This window comes from Gymnodraco acuticeps, unplaced genomic scaffold, assembly GCF_902827175.1.
Source record: "Gymnodraco acuticeps unplaced genomic scaffold, fGymAcu1.1, whole genome shotgun sequence".
Classification (NCBI taxonomy): Eukaryota; Metazoa; Chordata; class Actinopteri; order Perciformes; family Bathydraconidae; genus Gymnodraco; species Gymnodraco acuticeps.
The window spans coordinates 572,293-596,269 of record NW_022989894.1 but is presented as its reverse complement, the minus strand read 5'-3'; the positions used below and the strand labels follow the sequence as shown (position 1 = coordinate 596,269).

Here is a 23,977-nt window from a genome sequence, read left to right as displayed (position 1 = left end):
AACTGCTGTAGCAGTAGCCACATAACAACAACAAAGCAAGAAAAGTAAAAACAAATACTACAGTAATGATATTAGGTTCAAGTCTGCATTCTGCTTTGATTAGTTGAAGCAGCCCTAACCAAATTAATAACAGTTTGAGGGAATATCCTTGTACTCATTCTATACATTTAACATTACAGATTAGAAGGGATTAGATTCATGAATCGTGTATTTTGTAAATGTTTCAGTTTCTGTATTCATGGAGTGAATGAGCAAAATGTAGTCGGTTGTTATGCAGCTCTGCAGGATATGCTTTAACTGAAATATGGGTGGTTAAATTAAACCCTGAATTGTACTGACTAAAACCCCAATAAATGCGTAAGAAAATAAAACACAATATTGGCGTAAATCTATTTTAAACTCCTCTGTCCAAGATTTCTAGTTCGACGTTTTTCTTCGACTGATATTATGCTGTGTTTATCCCGAATGAGCTCATTACTGCCCCCCGAGGGCGGAGGGGGGAAATTACACTGAGCCCTCCACCAAACAAACTTCAACAAGCGACTCAAAGGTGAGATTTAAGCTTTATCAGAAGGTTTTGAGAAACGTATTTTTCAGTTTTTACCAAAGAGAATTTCAAAAATGAAGATAAACTGCTTGTTTTAGCAAATGTCCTTCTGGTAACTAAATCATTTAAATGTCTGAGAGTCAGCTAGCATGTGTGCAGCATGTACATTACGAAATTAGTTCTCACCTGTAGCCTCACCTGTGGCACTCACAGAAGATTATATTTCATCACGATAATATTATGAGATAGGTCCAAGTCTACAACACATTTTCTACATTTTAAGTTTCGTTTATTGTTTTAAATTGCATACAACTTTTGTTTTGGAGTTTGAGTCACTTGGTCGGTTAACATGGTAGGTAAGCTATTGAAAATAAACTCAGTTTTACAATGTAAAATATTAGAATATATTACAAATATTCGTATAAGAAATAATATAAGCTGTTTTATTAGTGTCTGGATCTGGGGTCATTGGGTCCCAATACATTGAAGGGATTGAAAAAATGAATACTTTGAAATTAAAAAAACGTTGCATATCTTGAGTCAAGTCTGCTGCATTATAAGATTATCTGGTTTTACTATGTATAGGTATTGTTTGATTACATTTAACATTTTTTTATTTTATTCCATAAACCACTGACAACAACTTTCTGTGTTGGATTTCAACAGACACTGGAATGGAATGGCCTGCATACAGAGATTGAGATTTAAGAAACAGTTGGAGTGGTTTCCATAGCTGTATATTCATATGAGATGGAAGATCGACTAAAAGAAAGTGTGTATTCCTTGTCCAGTCTATTTGTAAAATTCAGCATTTATTTGAAATCTTCGGGTCACATGATATGGAAGCTATTGAACAAATCCAAAAGCTTAAAAACTCAGCCAATTCATTTCATGAACATATATTTATAAACAATAACAACAACAAAAAATAGAATACAATTAGAAGGAGGACCACAACCCAATTGAAATATGTGTGACTTTTCAATCAAACACTCCGGAATGTTCATGACGTTTTTAATATAAAATCTGAGGTGGACTTCAATCCATTGTTTAATATACAATTCTGCATTGATTTGGAATGCATGATATCAACAAGAACATTTAAAGTTGTGCCATACAGTGTACTGCAGACTGTGACATTGAGTAAAAAGACAACACTGCATCCGGAGTCAATGTCTGTCCAATTTACAATCCAAGCTTGCGTCACAGCGGTCTTCAAATTGTATTTTTCATTTAAAAAAGAAATTGGGTTTGTTCTGAAACATTTTATAAACTACGTGTTTATGGGGCTTGTAAGAACATTGATGCAGTGTGTTCTTTAATTAGTACTGCACCTACATGAACTACATGTATGGTAGGGCTGCTCAATGAATTGTATTTTAATCGCGATTACGATTATGGCTTGCAACGATTACGAAAACAACGTAATCGAAATAAAACGATTATTTTTTTTCTTATTAATATTACTTTTTTTCAAATATTTTTTTTTGTTGGTTTTTCAGTTGAATTATACTTAAAGTTCAGGGTAATCAACTGTTAAAAACATACTGTTCACATTTTTTTTCTCCAATAAATGGATGTTTTCAAAGTCAATGAATAATCGCATTTAATAATTGCAATTATAATTATTGACCCAAATAATCGAGATTATGATTTTTGCCATAATCGAGCAGCCCTAATGTATGGCTATAACTAATTTGTTGAAATGATTTTTCTATTGCTTTGTTTTTTTGATTTACAGAAAGGTTTGGGTGTTGTATAGGGGGAACTGTGTCTATAGGGGCACACACACACACACACACACACACACACACACACACACACACACACACACACATATACTCTTATATATATATATATATGACCCTCTTGTGCTTTTTTTCAATTAGGCATTCACAGAAAGCTCCAATATTGCCCCAGGCATGATTATGAAAATGAGTTCTCAAGGTTGTTGTCCACTCTCTTCAAGTAGGCTATCAATATTGTTTTCCTTTAGCAGCCATGCTATTGAAATGTGCTCACAAAAAGGTTCATATAAGGTCACGGATATCCGGCAAGATAATTAAACTACATTCAGTGTAAACATAATGGTAAGCAAATGTTGTGTAACCTTTTATTTATATTTTAATCAGAGGTAGAGATGTTGTTCCTGGCCCATATCAAATGAATAGACCACATTGCTATGGGTTTAACTATTTGTTGCCATCTTTGCATAACTTGAGACAAAAGCCCTCGTGGGATGTAACCCACTGTAAACAAGTAGATGGCGACTTGACAATAACATAGTGAGTTGAGAGCAATACAACATATTTTGCCCCCAATACCAATATTATTGGAGATAAGAATTTGCAATTTATAGTTAATCATTTTCATTTTTATTGTATTTCATATTGCATTATCTAATACTGACTACCTATCAAAACATAGACAAGCTAGTGTTATTTTGGCTGCTGCATTTGAAGAAAGATCTTGGGTATCATTTGAAATATATTTGACAGCACATTAATTGCTACACTAATATAATTTGTCCTAAACCTAACTATATTGATCAAAGAATATTATCAGCAAGTCCAGGTTTTATTGTAAATGTCAGAAGTCTCCTCAAACACGACAAACATAAATCATTAGCAACATATCTGAATCTTTCATTGCTGTTGGTACATACTTTTTTAAAATCACATTTGACCAGTTGCCGGGTTTTGCCCTTTCTCTAATATTGGTTATTTTGCTTCTACCTAGTCTGAAAATAACTCTGCTTTTTGAAAATGTTTTTGGTAACCTGGCAACAGTAGTCAAGTGGAGAAGTGTCTGCAGCTTTCCTTGCCAAAGGATGCTCTTTCCTCTGTCTCTCCTTTCTCATTCACTCTTAATGTATGTCTGAAAAATGAGAACACTGAAACCAAATCACATGTTTATTCAGGATGAAATGTCTGTTTTTACCTTTTACGAGTTTGATCTATCAAATGCTATGAACTTTAGTTTATTATCTGGAGGAATTGTTTGTATATCTTGTTCTTAATGAATGCACATGAAATAAGCAGAATACATCTTGTATCTTATCAGTGCACTCTTATGGTGAACGCTTGACCTGTGAGTTACCTGTTGTTCGTTTGGATTCACTCAAATCTTATTGAAGAGAATAATCCTGTTTATGTTTGTGCCATTTTATTTATTTATTAGAGACTGACCTTTCCTTGGATGGACCCCATCATACACTGCAGGAAGCCCACGCTGTGGCCTATGCAGCCTACTTCACAGAGAAAGGACCTTCTGTGCCTCAGGTGCTCTGCCTCCTGCTTACAGAGCACTGCAATGTGTGAGTAGAGCCTTATTACACATGTGTCCCCTTATCTACACATTGAAAATAGCCTGAGGTCCAATTCAGCTACTGGAAGAATTGAACAATTGAGTGAAAAATGTGACCAGATCCTTCCTAATCCCATAGTGCACTCTCTTAGGAGAACAATAAGTATTATTTTATATATATATATATAAGATTTAGTAAAACACCTGAACATTGGAAAAACCTTATTGACTTCCTTCCGTCTATTTTTTGTTGACGTTACACAAAAAGACAACAATGTTGACCTGCTGGTGGTGCTAGAGGAAAGGTCCTCAGGTTTCATTTGGACCTTTACATTAGCCCTGCCCAACCCCTCGTAGTTACTGTTGCTATGTCTTTTTGCCATTTAAATCTTGTCACTTAAATTTGACAGTAAAAATGTGACATGATGAGTCCTACATTTCAAACAGATGCCGGTAAAAGCAGGTTTACAGTCAGCTGTTTTGACGACAGAGGAGCTGTCGCTGGCTGAATGTATAACCTGCAGCACCACTGAAAATGATTTGACTCTATGTGGTAGTTTTTTATTTTCGCTTTGGCAGTGGTGTATTCAAAGAATTAAAAAGTACAAGTACTACTATATTAAAGTAACATTTTATTTATTTAAAAATCATCATTAAACCACTGTTTTAAGTGAAAAATATTCATTGCTAGCAAAACCCCCCAAAAACAAGCGGTAATAATCATAGCTTCAGAGGTAATAAAATTGCAAATGACTTCAAGATGTATGTAGCGGCAATAACTCCCTATGAGTTAGCCGCTGAGAGGCTGAAATGTGCTCTTTGCTGTGACGCGTTCCATTTAAGAGTCCGTAATCATTTGTAGTCCATGGCGTTTAAGATAAGATAAGATAAGATGGACTTTTATTAATCCCTCGTGGGGAAATTGTTTCTCTGCATTTGACCCATCCTAGTGTTAGGAGCAGTGTGCTGCCATTTTGAACAGCGCCCGGGGAGCAGTGTGGGGAACGGTGCCTTGCTCAGGGACACCTCGGTAGCACTTGGTCTTGCCGGGACTTGAACTGGTGACCTTCCAGTTGCCAAGCCAAGTCCCTATCGACTTCGCCACCACCGCCCCTTTAATAGCGTTTAATAAAGACGAAAACAAACAATATACAACTCCAGACCTGACGGTCAACCAGAGCGCCATTCACCCTCTTCCTACATCATATCCTCCAAACCGGCATCCAACAGGTGACTACATACCAATAAACCACACCCACGTGACCATTGCCGGAAGTCATAAACAATAAGAATTAAATGTGATGCAAACAGAAATGAAGATAATAATAATAGAAGTAATAAGTGATGGCAAAACAAGCATTATGGCTCCTACAATGTATAATAAACGTTATCGACAGCAACATATAACACATATTAGCATACAGGATATCCTTCTAATATAAAATATAAAAGGATACTTATTATGTCTTTTTCCAAATACAAGTGTTATCCAAATATACGTCTAACCAAATTTGCACATCTGTTGTTCTAGTACATTTGTACTATCTGCCCTCATACATATAAACAGTAAATTGCTAATTAAATGTGTAGGTGGTAACTGTTAACATGAATGTGGGGGGGGGGGAGCTGATAATGGTGACAATCAAATCATGGGGGTGGCATTTTTTCTTCTGATTCCTTTTATGGGTATATTTCTCCGTCTCTTTTCGTTATACCTCAACAGTATCTCATTAAATCACTCCAGCATCTCAGCTCTGATGATGTACGTATCATTTTTAAAGGGCAGTCGGGAGAAAACAAAATGTGCACCTGCGTCTGGAATGGTCTCTTCCACTATTCTGCAAGCCTCCCCTGAATGAGTCATCCAGCCGGCTCCTCATTGGATAAGACCATGCCATCCCAAGGGATTGCCTTGCAGAGGCAGAAAGGCCTTGCTTCCATTCACAGAAACATTGGTATGCCAGCCTGCTATTTCATTCACATAAAAGACTAAATATTGCATGCCTTTTGTCCTCTGCTCTTGTTCTCCTTTTGTCTTATTGCCTCCTCATTTGATGATTTGCGAGGGCCTGCCTTTTCTTCCCTGCTTTGGTGTTTGCCTTTTTTTCTGAGGAGAGAAGGCAGACGTGCTGTCTTTCTTTTTTTTTTCTTTTTTCTATATTTGCCAGGCAGGAAAGAGAGATGTTGGGAGGGACTGCAGTGCGAAATCTGCAGCAGAGTGAGAGCGGAAGCTGCTTATGAATGAGTGTCAGTCTTTTGGCTTTGCTAGATGCTCCTGAGGACATTTTACATGAATGGTGTCTGGCTGTGTGCTTTCCGCTACCGGGGAGACAAGGATGCTTCATTGCTGTCGGTCTTAAGGAGACTCGTGGGCTATTTCTGTTATCCTTTCCGTTGTTTCATTGACTCATCTGCCTGAGAAACACGTCGTTCATGCCGGGGTTTTTTTCTTTAGTTGTGTCATTCATGTAATTCAAGCCGGACCAATTGATGGGTTATTTTAGACGAGCTGTGAGATTGTTCCTGCTCCCTTGTTGTGAATTGGATTTCTTATGCCTTTGTTGCAGAACATAGATAGAGAATCAGAGCTGCACATTAGACGAATGCTCTCAAAACAATTTATATGTGTATACAAAAATAGCTTTATTTATTTTTGCATTAATGGATGATTATTAATACATTGTGCAGAAACAACAAGTGTATTAGGAAGATATCGTTTTTTTTAAAGTATATATAAGAACCAACTCTCTGCCCATAATCTGCAGCTATTATAAATTAACATGGACAATATATTAATGATGTTGCGTATTTTGCGATCATGCTAACATTTGACTGTATTGTTGCTTTCAGTGGTTGAACGTATGGATTAACATCCTTATAGGAAAATGACGTCTTTATGAAACATTAAAATTGAGAATTTATTCTTTAATGAAAAACGTTTGAAATGATTAACTGCCAGTGAAAAGGATAGTTTTCATTACCTATTTTATTTATCATAATTTCTGTGATAATTTGATGGCGTGTAACCTGTCACAGCTTTTGAACAGTTCATCCCTTAAATAAGATATTAATTGTGTACGACCAGAAAGTCAAGCAAATTATTCTCAATATTTGTCTTGCTAAGTTAAATAATCACCTCTCATTCCTCATTTCCTTTTTCCCAGAAAAACAAACAAGAAGGGAAGAATTACAGAGAATAAACATCAGACTGGGGAATTTAAAAATTGATTGGTTCTAGTGTGCTGTGAGTGGGAGTTTTTTTTCTCCCTCCGACAGGAAGTGATTTGCAGTGTTCAGCAAGCCTTTTGTTGAGAAGGTTTTCTCAGATCAGTGAGTCATGCTTTAGCTCTGAGCCGGCAGGCAGGCAGCAGTCAGTAGAGAGTGTTTGCTCTTCCCTCGCAGTATCCGTGATCATCGACAACATAGACCTTTCTCTGTTCTCTTACTTTTTGGATTTTTGAGGCCATCAGCAGCATCACCGCTGGAAACCAAACAAGCTGCACCACAACACTGGCAGCCTTTTACAGACCTTTTTCCTCTCCATCCTCTTCCTCCTCTGCCTCAATGCTGTGTTTCCATGGATTGTGTCTGTATATTGCTCTCTGACGGATTGGATTGCAGCTCTGGATTTTACTGAGAGCAGATTGGACTTTGGCGACAGCAGCAGCAGCAGCAGCTCAACACAACCACCACTGTAACCTCCAATAGAGAAAATTACAGTCAGGTGGCCTTTGATTGCTAAAAGGCGTTTGCTGCCTGTACCGCTGCTGCTATGTTACAGGAGAGGGTAATCAGCACGGCTCAGCCACGTCTGCCAGCACACTTGTGAAAAAGGCAGGCTGTGCGCGTCGGTTGGTGGAGAGAGCAAGAGAGAGAAGGGTATGCTTCACCGTACCAAATACAACCGCTTCAGGAATGAGTCAGTAACATCCGTCGATGAGCTTCTCCACGGCCTGTCCATGAACCCCAAGGTCTCGGCCACCCCCCAGTCTGCAGCCGAGACATCTTACACGCCCCCGACGGAGGTCCAGGCCTCCTCCACCTCCACCACTGCTTCCAGCACCTCCACCGGCCACGGCTCCGACCACCTGGAAGATGGAGGCACCACCCTCTGCACCCTCATCAACAAGGTGTCCAGCCTGAAATTCAGCAACTCAGGCAGCCTGCTGGGCATCAAAGGTCTGCCCTCGGCTGTCAAGGACCTGGCTGTGTCTAAGCTGCAGGGGGGTGGGGGATCCAGTGGTTCGAGCCCCAGCGCGGCAGCCTCTGGTGTGGGCTCAGCCTCCCATTCATCCCCCATCAACATGAGCAAGAAGAGCAGGCTGGACGAGCACCAGCCCGCCGGAGAGGACTGGAACACAGGTGGGGGTGGCGGACTGTTGAGCAAACCCCCCCGAGGGTGGCTACACTCGAGCGAGAAGATCTCTGGTCCAGGAGTGACATATATTGTGAAGGTTGGTGGTCTCATTTTCAGTTTTTTTGTCCTCCCCCCTCTTTTACATTCTTTACCCATTCTCTCTTTTCTTTCAATGACTCAAGCTTCAGCTACCTGAAGGGGGGAGGGGGTAACGGGGAGATAATGTAGTTCCATTGGCACATCACAACATGCCCTTGAGTGGGTGTATGTAGGTTGGCTACAGCAGAAGGAGCAGCGACGAGAAAATAGACATTTAATAATTCAGGAAATGGGGAAGGTCAACATTAGGGGGTTTAGGAAAAATGTGATGGGAAAACAATACACGCAATTATCAGCGTCGTTTTGAGCATGCTGTAAACATTTCAATTCATACCGTTCGTCTTGTGTATGTGCAGCCACAGCGTTATGCTTTTGTAACCATGGTGATGTGTTATTTCTGTACATTGTGCATCTCTATGAGCTCTGTGGCTGTTTTAGCTCTCAGATAGTGAAATGGTGGAATAGGGGGAAAAGAAGACATACAGAGAATGTTTGTCTCACAGCATCCGTGTCTCATGTTAATGTGCAGCCATCATACATCATTTAAAGGGGCACAAGTTGGCGCACAACTACGAGAGCTGTGAATGTCATCATGCCGGCAATGAGTCACTAGCATGAGGAGTGATGATGCTGAGCTCTTCAAGGTGTAAAGTGAATGAAAAACGGAACAAACCATTTTCACTGCAACCAAAACAAGCAGTACATCCTCTTTGATTTATGTAGCACATCATAAAAAGTCGTTTTTAGCATACTTAAGAGCAATGTGTTATTTCCAAATCAAGTTACACGGTATGATTGCCATCACATGACACCCACTATAACTTGCCTGAACAAAGCCTCCAGTATCTGTGACCAGCGTGACATTCCATTAACTGCATTAAGGACGGGAGCGCTTATTTGTCCAGTCAATGCCGCTGAAAGCATCCACACGGTGAGAGGGGGAATGTGTCCAGTCCGTGCGCCCCTACCCTCTGCTTTTCCTGTGGCTTGAGGTCCTGTGTGTATTGAGTTCAGCGTGGTGTTATGCTCACAGCACTTTTAATTAGCGTCATGCGGTCACTCCGCGCGCATCATGCACCATTACTCTAAAGGGACATAGATTGACAGTGACACTGTTTACACTCTCACTTTTGGCCCATTGTAGCTGTGTGTTATACCAAAAAAGGCCAAAACAAATAGCTAACATGAAAAAACACTAAATTAAAGCGACCCCTTCACAAATAGTCATGCGATCTCTTGGTAATATAAGAATATTGACTAGAGCTGCGTGTTTGATACAAATTAGCATCCTTTTTGGACTGGTTAGTATGTTTTAGTTAGTGCACATCCTTATTTGTTGCATATTCTTCCTGTTTTTTAACATTTATTATTACACTTCATCAACACACAAGACTAAATGAAAGTTTATTTATTAGATATGTGCTTTATTCTCTGTACCGGACATATCCGAATCAGAAACAAGTGTATTGGCAGGTACGTTTACACATACAATGAATTAGCTTTATGCTTTGGTGCGAACAAACACAATCTAAGAAGATACGTTGCAATAGTAGATAAAAAAATAAATATATAAGGATAATACAAAATTATTATTTTTAAGAAAGAATTTAGCATTTAAAAGGATACTAAAGACAAGTATTCACACCCAATGTAAATATACAAAGAACCATAAAAGCTAAAAAAATCAAAACCACTTAGGACAGCCTAGACTGTACAGAGTTGAGTGTAACTATGCACATTATGGAACCAACACATCTTGTGACATTGTAAATATGAGGGAAATGAGATATACCCGTTATCATTTGGAATACATTTGAATTTATGAACATAACATCAGAACTTTAGTAAGTTACAACTGAATCCATTATTATGTGTTTTATGTTTCAGCTCTTCTTCTGTTTTTAAAGTCAGTAGTGTGCATGTTTGTGTAGTTTTGTGAATGCATGTTTTCTTTCACTGAAATCATTTCTTCAGACCAGGCCTCCCATTGATTTTCATAATTAATTTGAAGTTCAGTGGCACTGTGGGAACCATGTTCCTGTTCTTTCGTACAGCACGAGAGGAAATGTGCTCAGAATAGGTCTCTAGCATTTTTATAACCGTTTGATTTATTTTTGGCCCTGCTGAATTGTGCACTTTAAACTCTCCGTACTGAAAATAGATGACACTAAAAATCTGCAAACGTCATATTGACAAAACTGTATTTGTTTGCTAAACGCTCGCTGGAGAGAAGGGGCTTCATAATATGAAAGTTATGATTCTAATACTTCTGAGAAAGGAGTAGAAATAGAAACATTAGTGTGTCTGGATTTCTGTTTTGTTTACAGACAGATTATGAATGTGATTCTGGTAACAATAGGAACTCGTCAGCACAAAATGTTCTCGGCCTGTGCAATATTAATCACAGGAGGTGTTGTAATGTGAGTAGGTGGCTGGGGCTGAAGATGGTTTTATGGGATGTTGGGACTACAGCCACCTCATGTGGCATAGTAACACAAGAAATCATGTCAGACTGGCTTTTAAACTCTTGCCGGGTGTTTCTTTTTTTAACTACATGTAGGAAGTAGAAACTCCTGATGTAATACAGGTTCATGCGTATTTGCAACTATTACGCGCAGTTTTAGATTATTTGTTAGTTGTTTTTTTTATCACAGTATGTGTCATTTATCGATTAGTCATTTGTGCTCCAAAAGCAAGAAGTTAAACTGCAGTTTTTATCGTAAACAAACAAATGTATCTTTTAAGTTTTCCTTATCAAAACGCATTATTTATTTTAAATGAATTGTATGTTGTAGTAGCATTACTGTTTCTTGGAATTAGTGAGTTTAGATTGATGCAAATAAATGAGGTATGTTTGTAATCATGAATGTAACGTTTGTCCTTTTTGCTTTCCAGTATCTCGGCTGTTTAGAAGTCCTTCGGTCAATGAGATCTCTGGATTTCACCACAAGATCACAAATTACAAGGTATGTTTGGTAACACTTTGGATTCGGACTTTTCATGATTGACTAGATTTACTCCAAAACTATATTCAGTACAGCAGTCATTATCCCAGTTTACTATTAAAACCCACAAACAACACTTAAAGAGAAACTAAACTGAACACTTGATATAATTCTTAACTATCCAACATTTGTTTTGAGTTATTTTGAAGGCTTTACTACGAAATCTCAAACATTTTTGAATAAAAAATAATGTCATAAATATAACTCTATTTACATTTTCCATGGATCAGATCAGTGAAAATCTTTGATGTCACAAATAGTTTTTAGGTGACTACACTGTAGTTGTTTAAACATTTACATTTTTGTCTACTAAAACACTTTATTTTGTAATAAAATCACTTCTCTCTGTCATGTCTTAGTTCATTGACATGTATAATTAGTCAGTTTTAAAAGGTTCAATCGGCAATTAGATAAATATTGTTTTAAAACATTAAATAATTTTGCGTACATCTGTTATCACAATGTGTTTGCATGGAATGTTCTGACTCCATGTGTATGTTAGAAATCATTGACCAATGTGCAGTGAGGCAAAGGCCAGCAGTGAATCGGTTTGTGTCATGTCCACTTTTATGCTTGACTTCCTGAAGTCAGTCCAGACTAACGGTAGTTTGCAAAGCCACACAGCAGCACTCTCTTACTTTCTCTTATTGTGCATGTGTGTTTCAGTTTTCCTCTAATAAAGAGAGATAGACAAACAAAGACAAATGTTATGTCTCATGCTACTGCTATTACTAGATGATGACTTTTCTAGAATAATCTACTGCTATGTGATTTATCCACCTAGAAAAGACACAAACATTAGCGTTTCTGTCATGAAACCAAATATTCACTTTGTCTCAGAGCGGGATTTGACTCTTCTGCATCAATGCAGCTCTACTTTTATCCACCATTTAATCCACTTGTTGTCGTCATATATGTAAACGTTTTTATTACGGTGGTCATTTCTTAAAAGTAATTTTAGACTTTACTCGTTGGTGTGTCATGCATGTCACTGCATATTGAATCCTGACGCAGGTCTCTTGTGGTCAATGTGATTGTATGTAATATGTAACAACCTGTTGAGTCCAGGCATTGTTTAAATAACATATTTTTTTGTATTAGTTTAGTGTGTTAATTTATCTGTCAGTCTGTTTCCTTTTTTTGGTATCATTTATTCATGGCTAAATTGTATTCATCTGCCATATGTTAATATATTTATATATACAGTCTATGGTTAATATACACAACATCATATGAATCGATACATTTATAGATAAAGCAATAATTGTATGCAAGCAAAACATGAACTACAGGAAATACATAAGGCAGTTACACATGTCAAGTCAAAAACGTTATTTTATTCTACATACAGCCAACATTGTATTGTCCATGTATTCCTGGAATGAACAGTCACATCGTAATATGCAAAGGTGTAATGGGAGAGAGAGAATGACTAGCTGTATTAATAAGGAATTGATGGGTGATCATTAAATAATTATTTAACTATTAACGAACCTAATTGTACCCACTTAACGAAAACATGAAACAACTTGTGTTCCCAAAAATAAAAAATCAGCCTCTACATCTCAATTTGCTAAAATATATTGTACTCTGTGATTAGTGCTAACTAGCTAAGGTTAATATACATGATACCTGCTAAACATTAGCATGTTAGCATGATGGCTGAGAGTTATTTTTGGCATATGCACGAATGGACATTTTCCTTGTAAGATAAGAATATTGTTCATATTGTTTTGAAAGCATTATCATGGGTAGTTACTCTGACTCTGCGGCTGTCTATGGTCACCATCTTGGCTTCACCCTCCTCTCACCCTCTCTCTAGGGAAGCCATCAGCCTGGTGTGTGAGGCTGTTCCAGGGACCAAAGGAGCTCTGCGCAAGAGAAAGGTATATGGAGGGAGGGAGGAAGTGAGGGAGGAAGTGAGATGTAGGGATCATGGGAAAAGTGATCTCTACACTGAGAGAGCTGATCAAAATGAATGTTACTTAATGGTACAGAAGGGAGAAAAAAAGAGGAAACAACATTAGATATTCATTTACTCTTCCACCTTCTATAAATAGCATCGCCTCTGTAAGTTCTTCCTCTCTTCCTTCATGTAAAAAGAGAGGGAAAACGGAGACAGATCGAGGGATTGTACTAAGAGAATAGAGGGAGAGAGAGGCAGAGGAGAGATGAAGAGGTATGGGACTGTATGTGCGTGGGCGTAGCTTCAGCCCACGATGCATTGCACACCGCGCGCACAGTGCTTAGTGACTCATGTAGTGCACAATATCTGTGATCAGGAGACTGAGCTAGTGTGTGTGTGTGTGTGTGTGAGCGTCTGTCTTCCCTGTGTTTGTGTGTGCGTGTGCATGGTGTGTGTCCACAGTGTGTGAGAAGACTGTGTCTTAATGTGGGGTGTGAAATGAAGCATTACTCTGCTCTCTAGAGCTTGTTCAAATGTCAGGGAAGAGTATATAACACCAAAAAAATCACGTAGACTAGTTTCTCTCGCAGAATAAATGTAAGATATAAGATGATGATAATTTGGCTGTGTGACAAATGCACTGTGGTGACATCAGCCTCATACTGAGAGTTTTGAATGGCTAATTTTATTTAATCGCCCCTTCTCTTATCAACACTCATTAATTCACTCACAAACCTATTATTAGATTTATTTGCATGGCACCAACAGTAATCAATAAATAATAATGTTTCTTCTGTATTAACTAAATAATAGTGAAATGACCCTTTACATTACTCCTTAAGGTGAGACACTGCAGGCTGAAACATCGTTTTTTTTTTAAGCACTGGTAGAATTTAAGAGTTAGATATTTTGCTCTCATCGTTTATTTTTCAGTTTAGTGAAAAGAAAACACCAAGTTTTTCTGTTTGCATCTGTAGATTTCTCTTAAATTAACCAAAGGTTATCGTTAGAAAATGTATACCTTGCAAACAATTTTAGGAAAACTTGTAATAAACAAGTAAAAATAACTGTTTTGACATAAATGCTTAACTGGAGACATTTCATAGAGATTTCGTTTAGTCCATTATATTATTTATTCTACAATTCACCTGGTGTATGTCTCCTTAAAGGAAGAGTTTAGTAATTGTTCATTTTTGGTAAGTTTGCTTTGTCATTTATTCTCAGAAACTTACTAAATATGAATCTAGATCAGTAGGTAGGCTTAGCTTAGCTCAGTGTTTCTCAAAGTGGGGGGCACGCCCCCCTTGGGGGAGACGCAGAGGCATGACAGGGGTGGTGAGAGACCAGGAGGAAAAATGGTTAGGGAAAAAAAAAAAAAAATCATAATTTGGAAAATTATTGATTCGAAAATAATATGATATAGTACAGTACAAGTACGTCTGGGTCTCTGTGTTTCATTCAAGCTCGTGTGTGTGTGTGTGTGTGTGTGTGTGTGTGTGTGTGTGTGTGTGTGTGTGTGTGTGTGTGTGTGTGTGTGTGTGTGTGTGTGTGTGTGTGTGTGTGTGTGTGTGTGTGTGTGTGTGTGTGTGTGTGTGTGGTGTGTGTGTGTGTGTGTGTGTGGTGTGTGTGTGTGTGTGTGTTGTGTGTGTGTGTGTGTGTGTGTGTGTGTGTGTGTGTGTAACAAGCCATTTTGTGTGAGAGAGAGAGAGCGCAACGGTACTGGAGATCGTTGTTGTTAGCTTCTGGTGCTAGCGAGCTACACTAACGGATATAAAAGGAGCTTTTTCCACAACAAGGTGGAGGAGAGTCCTCTCCTGTCAGACTGAGAGGCTCAGTGAACTAAAGGACTCTCATTACGTGACTATTTGTGTTGGGGGGGCCTGACTTTTTTTTTTCTCCAAAGGGGGGGCCTGACAGAAAAAGTTTGAGAACCACTGGCTTAACTTAACATAGAGCCTGTTAACAGGGAAACAAATAGCATGGATCTTTTGACATCTTTCCCAATGCTTATGCTAAGCTAAACTAAGCAGCTCTCTGCCAACCGACTTCTGGCTGCAGCTTCATTTATACTTTAGAGACATCATTTAAGCTTTTATAACATTTAAGATATACTGTTTAATTGGTAAGAAGAGACTTAGTTGATGTATTTCATTTTATTTGTGTGTGTCTGTGTCCTCCTGTGATCCCCTCAGCCACCGTCCAAAGCTCTGTCCAGTATCTTGGGGAAGAGCAACCTGCAGTTTGCTGGCATGTCCATCAACCTGAATATCTCCACCAGTAGCCTCAACCTGATGACCCCCGACTGCAAACAGGTCAGTGTGCAACCTTTATCAACACTTGTGATTCTGTGAGCCACAGGCATGCATTTAAGAAAATAGTGCCACCATTGTTTTGTTAAAAAAAATCCCCCATCAACTTATATAAATATGTGTGTGACGCACAAGAAATAAATAACCTTAAAAACACTAACTGATGAAGGCCATGAGATATGTTTCAAGCTTGGTGAATAGTTACCTTAAGTACCTTGTGTTTTCAGAATATTTACCCAAGTATCTACAGGATAAAGAGAAAATCTCCAGAGCCAAAGAAAGATCAGAGGACATTCTAAATTTAGAGATCTTATTTTTAGCGGTTTCTAAAGTGACACGTTTTTTAAAATAGAATCCAGAAGGTCTGTTTAAGGAGGTTTATGTAATAAAAGGAGGGAGTCAAGCAAGAGCACAGAAGCTCTCCATGTTGCAACATAAATGAAGGAGGTGGGCAACATGACTGCCCCCATGCACTTCATAACATTTAGCTTATGGTTTATGGGTAAAATAAAACAAATTTAAAATATTTATTTTGTTGTGGTTATTGTTCACCCTGGTGCTCTTTTTGATACTACCTGCAGATGGTGCTATATAAATAAACAAATTTAAAATCCACACGTATACACCACATAACATTAAAACAAATATTGAGTATCAGTTTCTAAGCGCAGAGAGTTTTAGAAAAGCTGTTTCTAAGCACCAAATCTCACTCAACAAACTCATAGTTGTAGCTCATCAAAGTTAAACTAAACAGCCATCGATCTTCTCTCTTTTAATAAATTAGTTGGTAATGGCCAATAAATAAACCAAATTATTCTTATACAGTATACATAAATATATGTGTAGAATTTGATGCATTTGTATTGTAAAGAGGCATTTGCTAATTGATATGTACATGATACTTTTTATCTTGACAGATCATAGCCAACCATCACATGCAGTCCATCTCTTTTGCATCAGGTGGAGACCCCGTAAGTAACTCAACACTGTCAAAGAGTTTAGTGATATTTAAAACCTCAACTACCTCATAACAAAAAGATTGAATAAACCACACAATTCATGTTATGGTTTTGTTGTATTTTATCACTGGATATTATAACAACAGTTATAATTTTTCCCTTTCGTTTTAAGGACACAACAGATTTTGTTGCCTATGTAGCAAAGGACCCTGTGAACAGAAGAGGTAGGTGTACGTCCCTCTGATCTCTATATATTTGATATCTTACATTCAACATGCTCATTAAAGTGTGTTGCTCTGGCCATCGTCAGCATGTCACATCCTGGAGTGCTCTGATGGGCTGGCCCAGGACGTTATCAGCACCATCGGCCAGGCCTTTGACCTTCGCTTCCAGCAGTACCTTCAGTGTCCCTCCAGCAAAATGTCCTCTACACATGACAGGTAGGGTATATGATACAGGGCATTAAACCTTATTGTTCCTGTAGAGGCATTTTTCCTAAAATTCTTCTGGCATTTCCTCAGAAGATAAATATAAAACATACAACATACCTTTTCTTTTAGCTTTGGACAAAGTAAATGATAAGCACATTGACATATTCACACATGATTTCAGTACAGTTACACTGTTTTCACACACACACACACACACACACACACACACACACACACACACACACACACACACACACACACACACACACACACACACACACACACACACACACACACACGTTGGCAGTATTGTGTTTCATGATCAACCCATATTTGTCCTCAGGGTATTAAACATGGAGGAGTTGCCATGGACAGAGGAAGAGGAGGAGTCATCAGAGCATCCTTACTACAACAACATCCCCGGGAAGATGCCGCCCCCTGGAGGCTTCATCGACACCCGGCTGACCAATCAGAACGCAGCGTCAGAGGGAGGCCAGGTACAACTCAATTTATGTTGGATAATCTCAGGATTTAGCAGAGTAATTTATTTTTTCCTGGGGCAAAATTAGAGATACACCAATTGCAATTTTGTAGAGCGTTAAGAGAAATATTGAGCGCATTCTTAAACATTTTGGTAACTTCTTCTTTCAAAGAAAATGAAATGTCATATGTATGTTATTTTAAAAAAAAACATTGAACATTATATCACTTACAATTTCTCCAAAACTGCACCAAGTAACAGGATCATTTTAATCTTGCAACTCCACAGACTTGCAGGTGTCAAAATATCAAGCTTCATGTCTTCCTTTTCATGCTGAAGAACTTCCACACCAATGTCCTTTATGTGTGTGTGCACTTTGTTCATTTTAAAATATCAACTCATGATTTCTCTCTGGGTTTCTGTTTGTCATCAGATGGGCCCAGCTTCAGTGGATCAGACATATTACCAAGGGCGGCACTGTGGAGAACACTGGGGAGATGGAAGAAAGCCCATAATCATACAACAGGGTAAGAAAATACACACTTTCCTGTGACTTGAATACTCAAGACATGAATTTCATAAATTGAACACTGTGGCTTTGATTGTTTCTCCAATGTAGGATCCTTCGACATAAACAGTCTGCCGGAGAGTAAAGGTCAGGCCTCAAAAACAGCAGAGATGCCGGCGTATGTGAACACTCAGCAGATCGACGCCCAGGTGCTCGCTGCACTCCAGGCAGAGGCAGAAAATGTGACGAAGGGCATGGCGGCCGCAGCCAAAGAGAGCCCTCAGAAGGACCTGTTCGACATGAGTAAGTCTCTCCTGAATGTTCACTTTAACGCTGATCATGTGAATAGTATCATAATGTTCTTTGGCTTTCAGAATAACACTGTAATGACTTTCTAATCAGAGTTCTTAATTATAGAGTTTCCCCAGCTTTTAGTTTCTCAGTGACATCAAAAGGAGACAAAAGGCGGAGTGTTATCATCTGCAGTTTTATTCTTTCATCTGTTCAACTTCCACCTTAGCTTTTCTTTAATTATACATGAAATATCTGTTACATACAGATCTTTGTAACTATGTATGAGAAATACATGACACAAATTACATGTGAGCCATAAACTATAACATTCAAAATTAAGTGTGAGGTGTTATCCTCCTCCTGCTGTAGTTCTCTCACTGTTAACAGTCCCATTATACTTTGTTCCTCCACTAACACACTCTAAATCCAATTCCATTCAAAAAATAAGATTTTCTAATTGATTTAAATGGTTATTTCATAATTAGTTTGGAAGAAGATGTTTGTGTGTTACATATCACAGCAGGAGATGTGTTAGTTACTCTAGAAAGGACGTTTGATTAAATAGGAAAGACACAGGATCAGAATACTTCAGTGTTTTTCATTTACATATATTTTGTTCCAATTTGTTTATGAGGGAAGGTGTGTGGTGCAGTGGGTTGTGCGTTGGTGTTGGGGTCAGGGGGTCACAGGTTCAAACCCCACTGCAGTCAGCATGTCGTTGTGTCCCTGGGCAAGACACTTCACCCCAAATTGCTCCTGTGGGGATTGAGTATGTAAGTCGCTTTGGATAAAAGCGTCTAACAAGTGACATGTAATGTAATGTTATGCTTTAAATCCAGGTTTTTTGCTTGCAGTATACTTTTCCTTTGCCTTTATCTAGTGTATGGCTACATCTCTAACTGCATTACCGCCACTTGTTGATCAATGGAATAGTGTAATATAAGTATTAAGACTATTGTATTCGATGTATTTGCTTCAATCTATATTTCATGATGTTTTCCATTCAAAAACAACAGTTTTACAACAGTCCACAAACAGTTTTCTCTCCCGCCTGTTGCACACATACATTGCGGAGTAACAGCAATGACTTTATTCAAAACGACGATGTTGTTCATTTTTGTATTTTTTTTATTTACAGTCATGAGATATGCCTACAAACAATTAAAGCTTCAAATAGACTAGGGTTACTATTCATTTTACTGCTATGAAGAAATGAAAACCCTGTGGTCTGGCTAAAGCAGCAATGACTTTCTATTTCTAAGAGACATATTTAGTTTTTTTTACTAACCATTATAGTATCTGATATTATTGATGTCACAGTTCACAAGTCCTGACGGTTGTAGGATGTCAAGTTAAAACTCATACTACAGAAATCCATCCTCTCTTAATTGATTGTTTCGGCCCTGCTCTAACTTACACCAGAGCCCTTTGGGGATGCCATTCAGTCGCAGTCCAACCCGGGGTCCCAGGGGCCGGCCCAGCCCCAGGTGTCCAACCTCCACAAGGCGGCGTCCGTGGACAACCTGAGTCCTCTGCTCGTGCGCTCCGTGGCCTTCAGGGCCCAGGAGGAGCTGGAGGGCAAGACGTGGTACCATGGCAAAATGAGCCGCCGCGACGCTGAGAAACTGCTGAAAGAAGACGGAGACTTCCTGGTTCGTAAGAGCACTACCAACCCGGGGTCCTACGTCCTGACGGGCATGCACAATGGACTTTCCAAACACCTGCTGCTGGTGGACCCTGAAGGCACGGTAAGACGTGGCTAAAGGAAGTGTAGAGTGTGAACTCCTAATGTGGTCATGACAGATATTTAACCCCTCTTTCTCTTTTCAAAGGTACGGACAAAAGACCATATATTTGACAGCATTAGCCATCTTATTTGCCATCACCGTGACAACAATCTGCCGATTGTGTCAGCTGGGAGTGAACTGTGTCTCCTGCTGCCCGTTGGGAGGAAACAGTGATGTTTGCAATGCCTGCTGGGACATGGGAAGCTCTGAACAGTCTCTCCTATCATCCTGAAACTTGAAGATGGAACATGAGAAGATGCTTGAAGGCTTTACGCGCTGACAGTGATTTTGGGGGATTGGCCCGTGCTTACTTTCCTGGAGACACTGGAAGACCCAAGATTTGTTTAAGATAAAATAAATTATTTATAGAACTGTTATTATTTTGTTGTGAGGACTGAAATGCTATATTTTTGAGAAGACATAGGTGCATTTGGACATAATATCTTGATTTGGTGTTTAAAAGCTAAAAGAATAAAAAAAGACAATTGTTCTTGTAGTTTAGATGAAGTGCAAATCAAACCTCAAAGAGGTGTTAACAAGAGTATTTTAGAATAAAGACCTACAATTTTAGTTTTGTCTGTCAAGCACAACCACATTTCTACAGAAGCCGTTGGCTGAGAGGATGAGCAAACAAACCGTTTGGAAAACTTAGTTTTTAATGAATTAGTTTGATAAAAAAAGGTCCTTTAATCTCTCCGATAGTGTGACAGCTCACTAAATTAGTCACTATATGAAATCTGCTTTTATTGGGGATTAGACCTGAATGTGTTTTGCTTTGCAGTAGTCACAACGTGTTGGGGTGCTGACAGGCATCCTTCATAGTGCTGTCAATGGCTTTAAAGATAAACTTTTTTTAATGATGTGTTTTCTCGTGTCACTGCAGTCGCATGACTTAAAATCAACTGTTCTTGTGGACATTGTTCGTAGACCTTGAAACCCCTTCATTTGAAAGAGGTGCTTGTGTATGCTGACACTGTAACAACTATTTATGCTTTTCAACCAGTGATTATTTCTGAATTGGTTCCCTCTGGATTCTTCTTTTAGGTGTGTAGTCAATGATTAGTTTGGGGGCTTGGGTCATGCAATTGATATTCTCACATTTTTAATTAGCATTTTTTGGTGGACTTTTAAAAGGTATTGTTATTATTTGAATGACCGCAAATGAATAGCACAATCAGATTACCAATGTGTTGAGATGTAATTGACCATTTTTACTTAAGAATTAGGCAAACACAAAGTGTGCACTCAATACATCATGGTTATTATGAGATGACCTTCACTTATTTATTAAAACAAAAGGAATTTCTCACTGATATCTTATTGCAAGACTACTGTTTTGCCACTAGATGTCATCACAGAGGTACTTTTTATCCCGTCAGTCGCACTCACCTCTTGTGTTATCACCTAATAGTAGCAAAGGATGCTGGCTGTGTATTACTTTAAGAATTCCGATACCAACATTTTTTTTGCTTTACAGTTCAGAGTTAATTTTCATTTTGCCGTCCACTGTACACAACCATTCCTCAGAACGGTTTGCTGTATTTCCTCTTAAACACACTGTTTTTGTAGAGTGGGAATCAGACATTCAACATGGCTCAAAGAAATAATACACAGCAGTTCTTTTTTAATTTTTTTAATGTAATCGTTCATTTGGCAGGGGCATGCACATTCATGAACACTTAAAACAATAAATATTTCAAGTGTAAATATGCCGGATTTAGCTTTGAGCTACTTTCCATCCACAGTCCCTCTAGCAACAGACTTTTCAAATGCTCTCATCCTTACTATTGTCAGTACTCTAATGGATACCAAATGAATGGGGCATTGTATTTGATATGCACTGGACCACTTCAATTGAACCAAAATCAGCATGTGTTCAATGAGTTTGACAAGACAGATGCAATGTAATATAACGTGCCTGTATTTTGCTGCAAGAGGGAGTGTACAATACATGCATCTCACAACAACACTTATTTTAGCAAAGAGGGATCCATATGAAAATATTCACCTCCGGATTAATTTTGGTTGAAGCTGATAAGACTTTCCCTTGATTCCTTGTGTCCTTGAGAGTGGAAGAGGCAGAATATTTGATTGAGAGAAGGTGAGAAAAAAAAGGGCGCAAAGAATCATGATATTTTTGCCAGTTATCACCCATTTACTTAAAAACAATCCTTTGTGACGTAATTTCATCAAATCTAATATCTTGGGAGAAGGAATAATGCGCCAAATTTCAAAAAGCAGAATGCTATTTATATTAAACTTCTGAAGTGCAAATTTGTAGAACCATCTTGACAAAGTTTTGAACAAAGCGTATGAATATATAATTTAGCAGGAACATCTCCATACTTGAATCTCTCTGATAACAACATGATTAGCTGTGTGGCATAAAGAAATTATACAACCAAACACGCTGGGACACAAAAAGAACAGAGCTTCTTTCCAGATTGCTGTTGATGAAAATGTGCCTTTTATTTGTACAAATGGTATTTTTATTTCTCTTTTCTCTCTCTTTCTTCAAAGTGCAATAGCTAATCTTCAATGGGGCATGCCTGTTCACTAGAGGTTGTGTTTTGCCCTGCTGCGTGTTGCTGCTTGAGACTACTGTTTCCTCTCTCTATCTGTCTCTTTCTCTCCCTCCCTCCCTCCCTATTATATATTATAAATGTATCATTTCCAGATTCTGAATATAAATCTTTGTTGGAGGGAATCACACAGAAACTCACTATTTTGGAACAGGTATAGTTAAAAAAGGAAATAAAAACAAAGAAGTCCAAATTATGTTTACAGATTTAATCATTTGGTTGTATGGGTTTATCATTATTCTGTATGACTGTTGGCAATAAAACCGTGAATGTGCAGAATCTGTTGTATCTGCTGAAATGATCGATAACACATTTCACAGATTATCTTGTCATGCAGACACTTTTGGTTTATTTTAGCCAAGATTGGTGTAGATTTAAAGGTCCCCAATTATGCTATTTTTCAACAATATGGCATAGGTCTCAGATACAATACATGTCTCTGAAGTGTTTGGCTCGAAATAACAAACAGATCATGCATTGTAGTAGGCCTACGCCATACAATGCATGTTTCAGCCCTGTTTCTAAAGTACTGATTCTGTGGGTGTTTCTCAATGTCGAGTACACTTGCTTGGTAGCACAGTCTTCCGAGTCACTTGCTTCAGAAGCGAGGCAATAATACTTCCTGGCATTCGGAAAACGAAGAGTGGAACAGGCGAGCAAGTGTGCAGGTGTGCGTCATATGAGAGGCCCCGCCTTACATTTTCCGCCACAGATTTGGGGAAATTGGTCCGTGTGGGGATTTTAAGACCTCGGAGTCTACACATGTGCAGCCTCGAAATGTCTCCAAACGAAGTACGCCGGGCTCGGTAGAATTCCAAGTATGCTGGACATTGGAACAGTACTTCGGCGGCACTCGATGACGTAGTATGCTTGAAATAATGGCCGTTTCTCAGGCCGTTTCTCAATCCCGAGGATATTGGCTTCCAAGCCAATATTTCAAGGATGCTACGTCATCGAGTGCGGCCGAAGGATTGTTCCAATCTCCAGCATACTTGGAATTCCACCGAGGCCGCGTCCTTGGTTTGGGGGAAATTTCGAGGCTGCACATGGGTAGACTTCGCATCCTTAAAATCCCCACAATGCTTTGCGCACGGACCAATAGAGAGGCGAAGTCCCTCCCCTTCCGGGAGCCTCCATGGGACCCCGGAAGCGGAAAATTATACATTGAAGTCAATGGAGAGAGAAAGGTTATCTTTTGATCCCGTTTGAATTGTGCCACGAATGACACATATGATGTTTGTCAATTTAAAAGAACATTTTGCAAGTCAAAAAAATAAAAATGTGTCGTAAAACTGTGAAGTTACACATTTGTTTGTGTGAAACCGCTCAGTGAACTACAGGTCTCTGGTCTCGCACAATACGCGTCATCATCACAAAGACGGTCGTCACGTTAGCAAATTTCACCT

General features: G+C 38.7%; 1 protein-coding gene across 2 annotated transcripts; it reads left to right on the top strand.

Annotated features, from left to right (window-relative positions):
* The first annotated feature begins 5,732 nt into the window (after positions 1-5,732).
* Positions 5,733-22,845, top strand: shc3 (SHC (Src homology 2 domain containing) transforming protein 3). Of its 2 annotated transcripts, XM_034205017.1 has the most exons (13): positions 5,733-5,808; positions 7,018-8,307; positions 11,205-11,275; positions 13,137-13,200; positions 15,413-15,532; positions 16,447-16,500; positions 16,661-16,712; positions 16,799-16,928; positions 17,263-17,416; positions 17,834-17,927; positions 18,020-18,211; positions 19,625-19,950; positions 20,035-22,845. In XM_034205017.1, exons 2-13 carry the CDS (start codon positions 7,735-7,737, stop codon positions 20,161-20,163), a joined length of 1,959 nt encoding a protein of 652 aa, XP_034060908.1. In that variant the 5' UTR covers positions 5,733-5,808; positions 7,018-7,734; the 3' UTR covers positions 20,164-22,845. The 2 variants fall into 2 exon arrangements, with proteins under 2 accessions (XP_034060908.1, XP_034060907.1); XM_034205016.1 differs by lacking the exon at positions 5,733-5,808 and having other exon boundaries at positions 5,824-8,307.
* The last annotated feature ends 1,132 nt before the right edge of the window (positions 22,846-23,977 follow it).

Excerpts from the sequence above, each read along its gene's own strand:
- shc3 (XM_034205017.1), top strand. The coding sequence starts at position 7,735 with ATGCTTCACCGTACCAAATACAACCGCTTCAGGAATGAGTCAGTAACA. Across the intron at positions 11,276-13,136 it reads ACAAGATCACAAATTACAAG|GGAAGCCATCAGCCTGGTGT; the intron begins GTATGTTTGGTA and ends CCCTCTCTCTAG. Across the intron at positions 17,928-18,019 it reads GCCCATAATCATACAACAGG|GATCCTTCGACATAAACAGT; the intron begins GTAAGAAAATAC and ends TCTCCAATGTAG.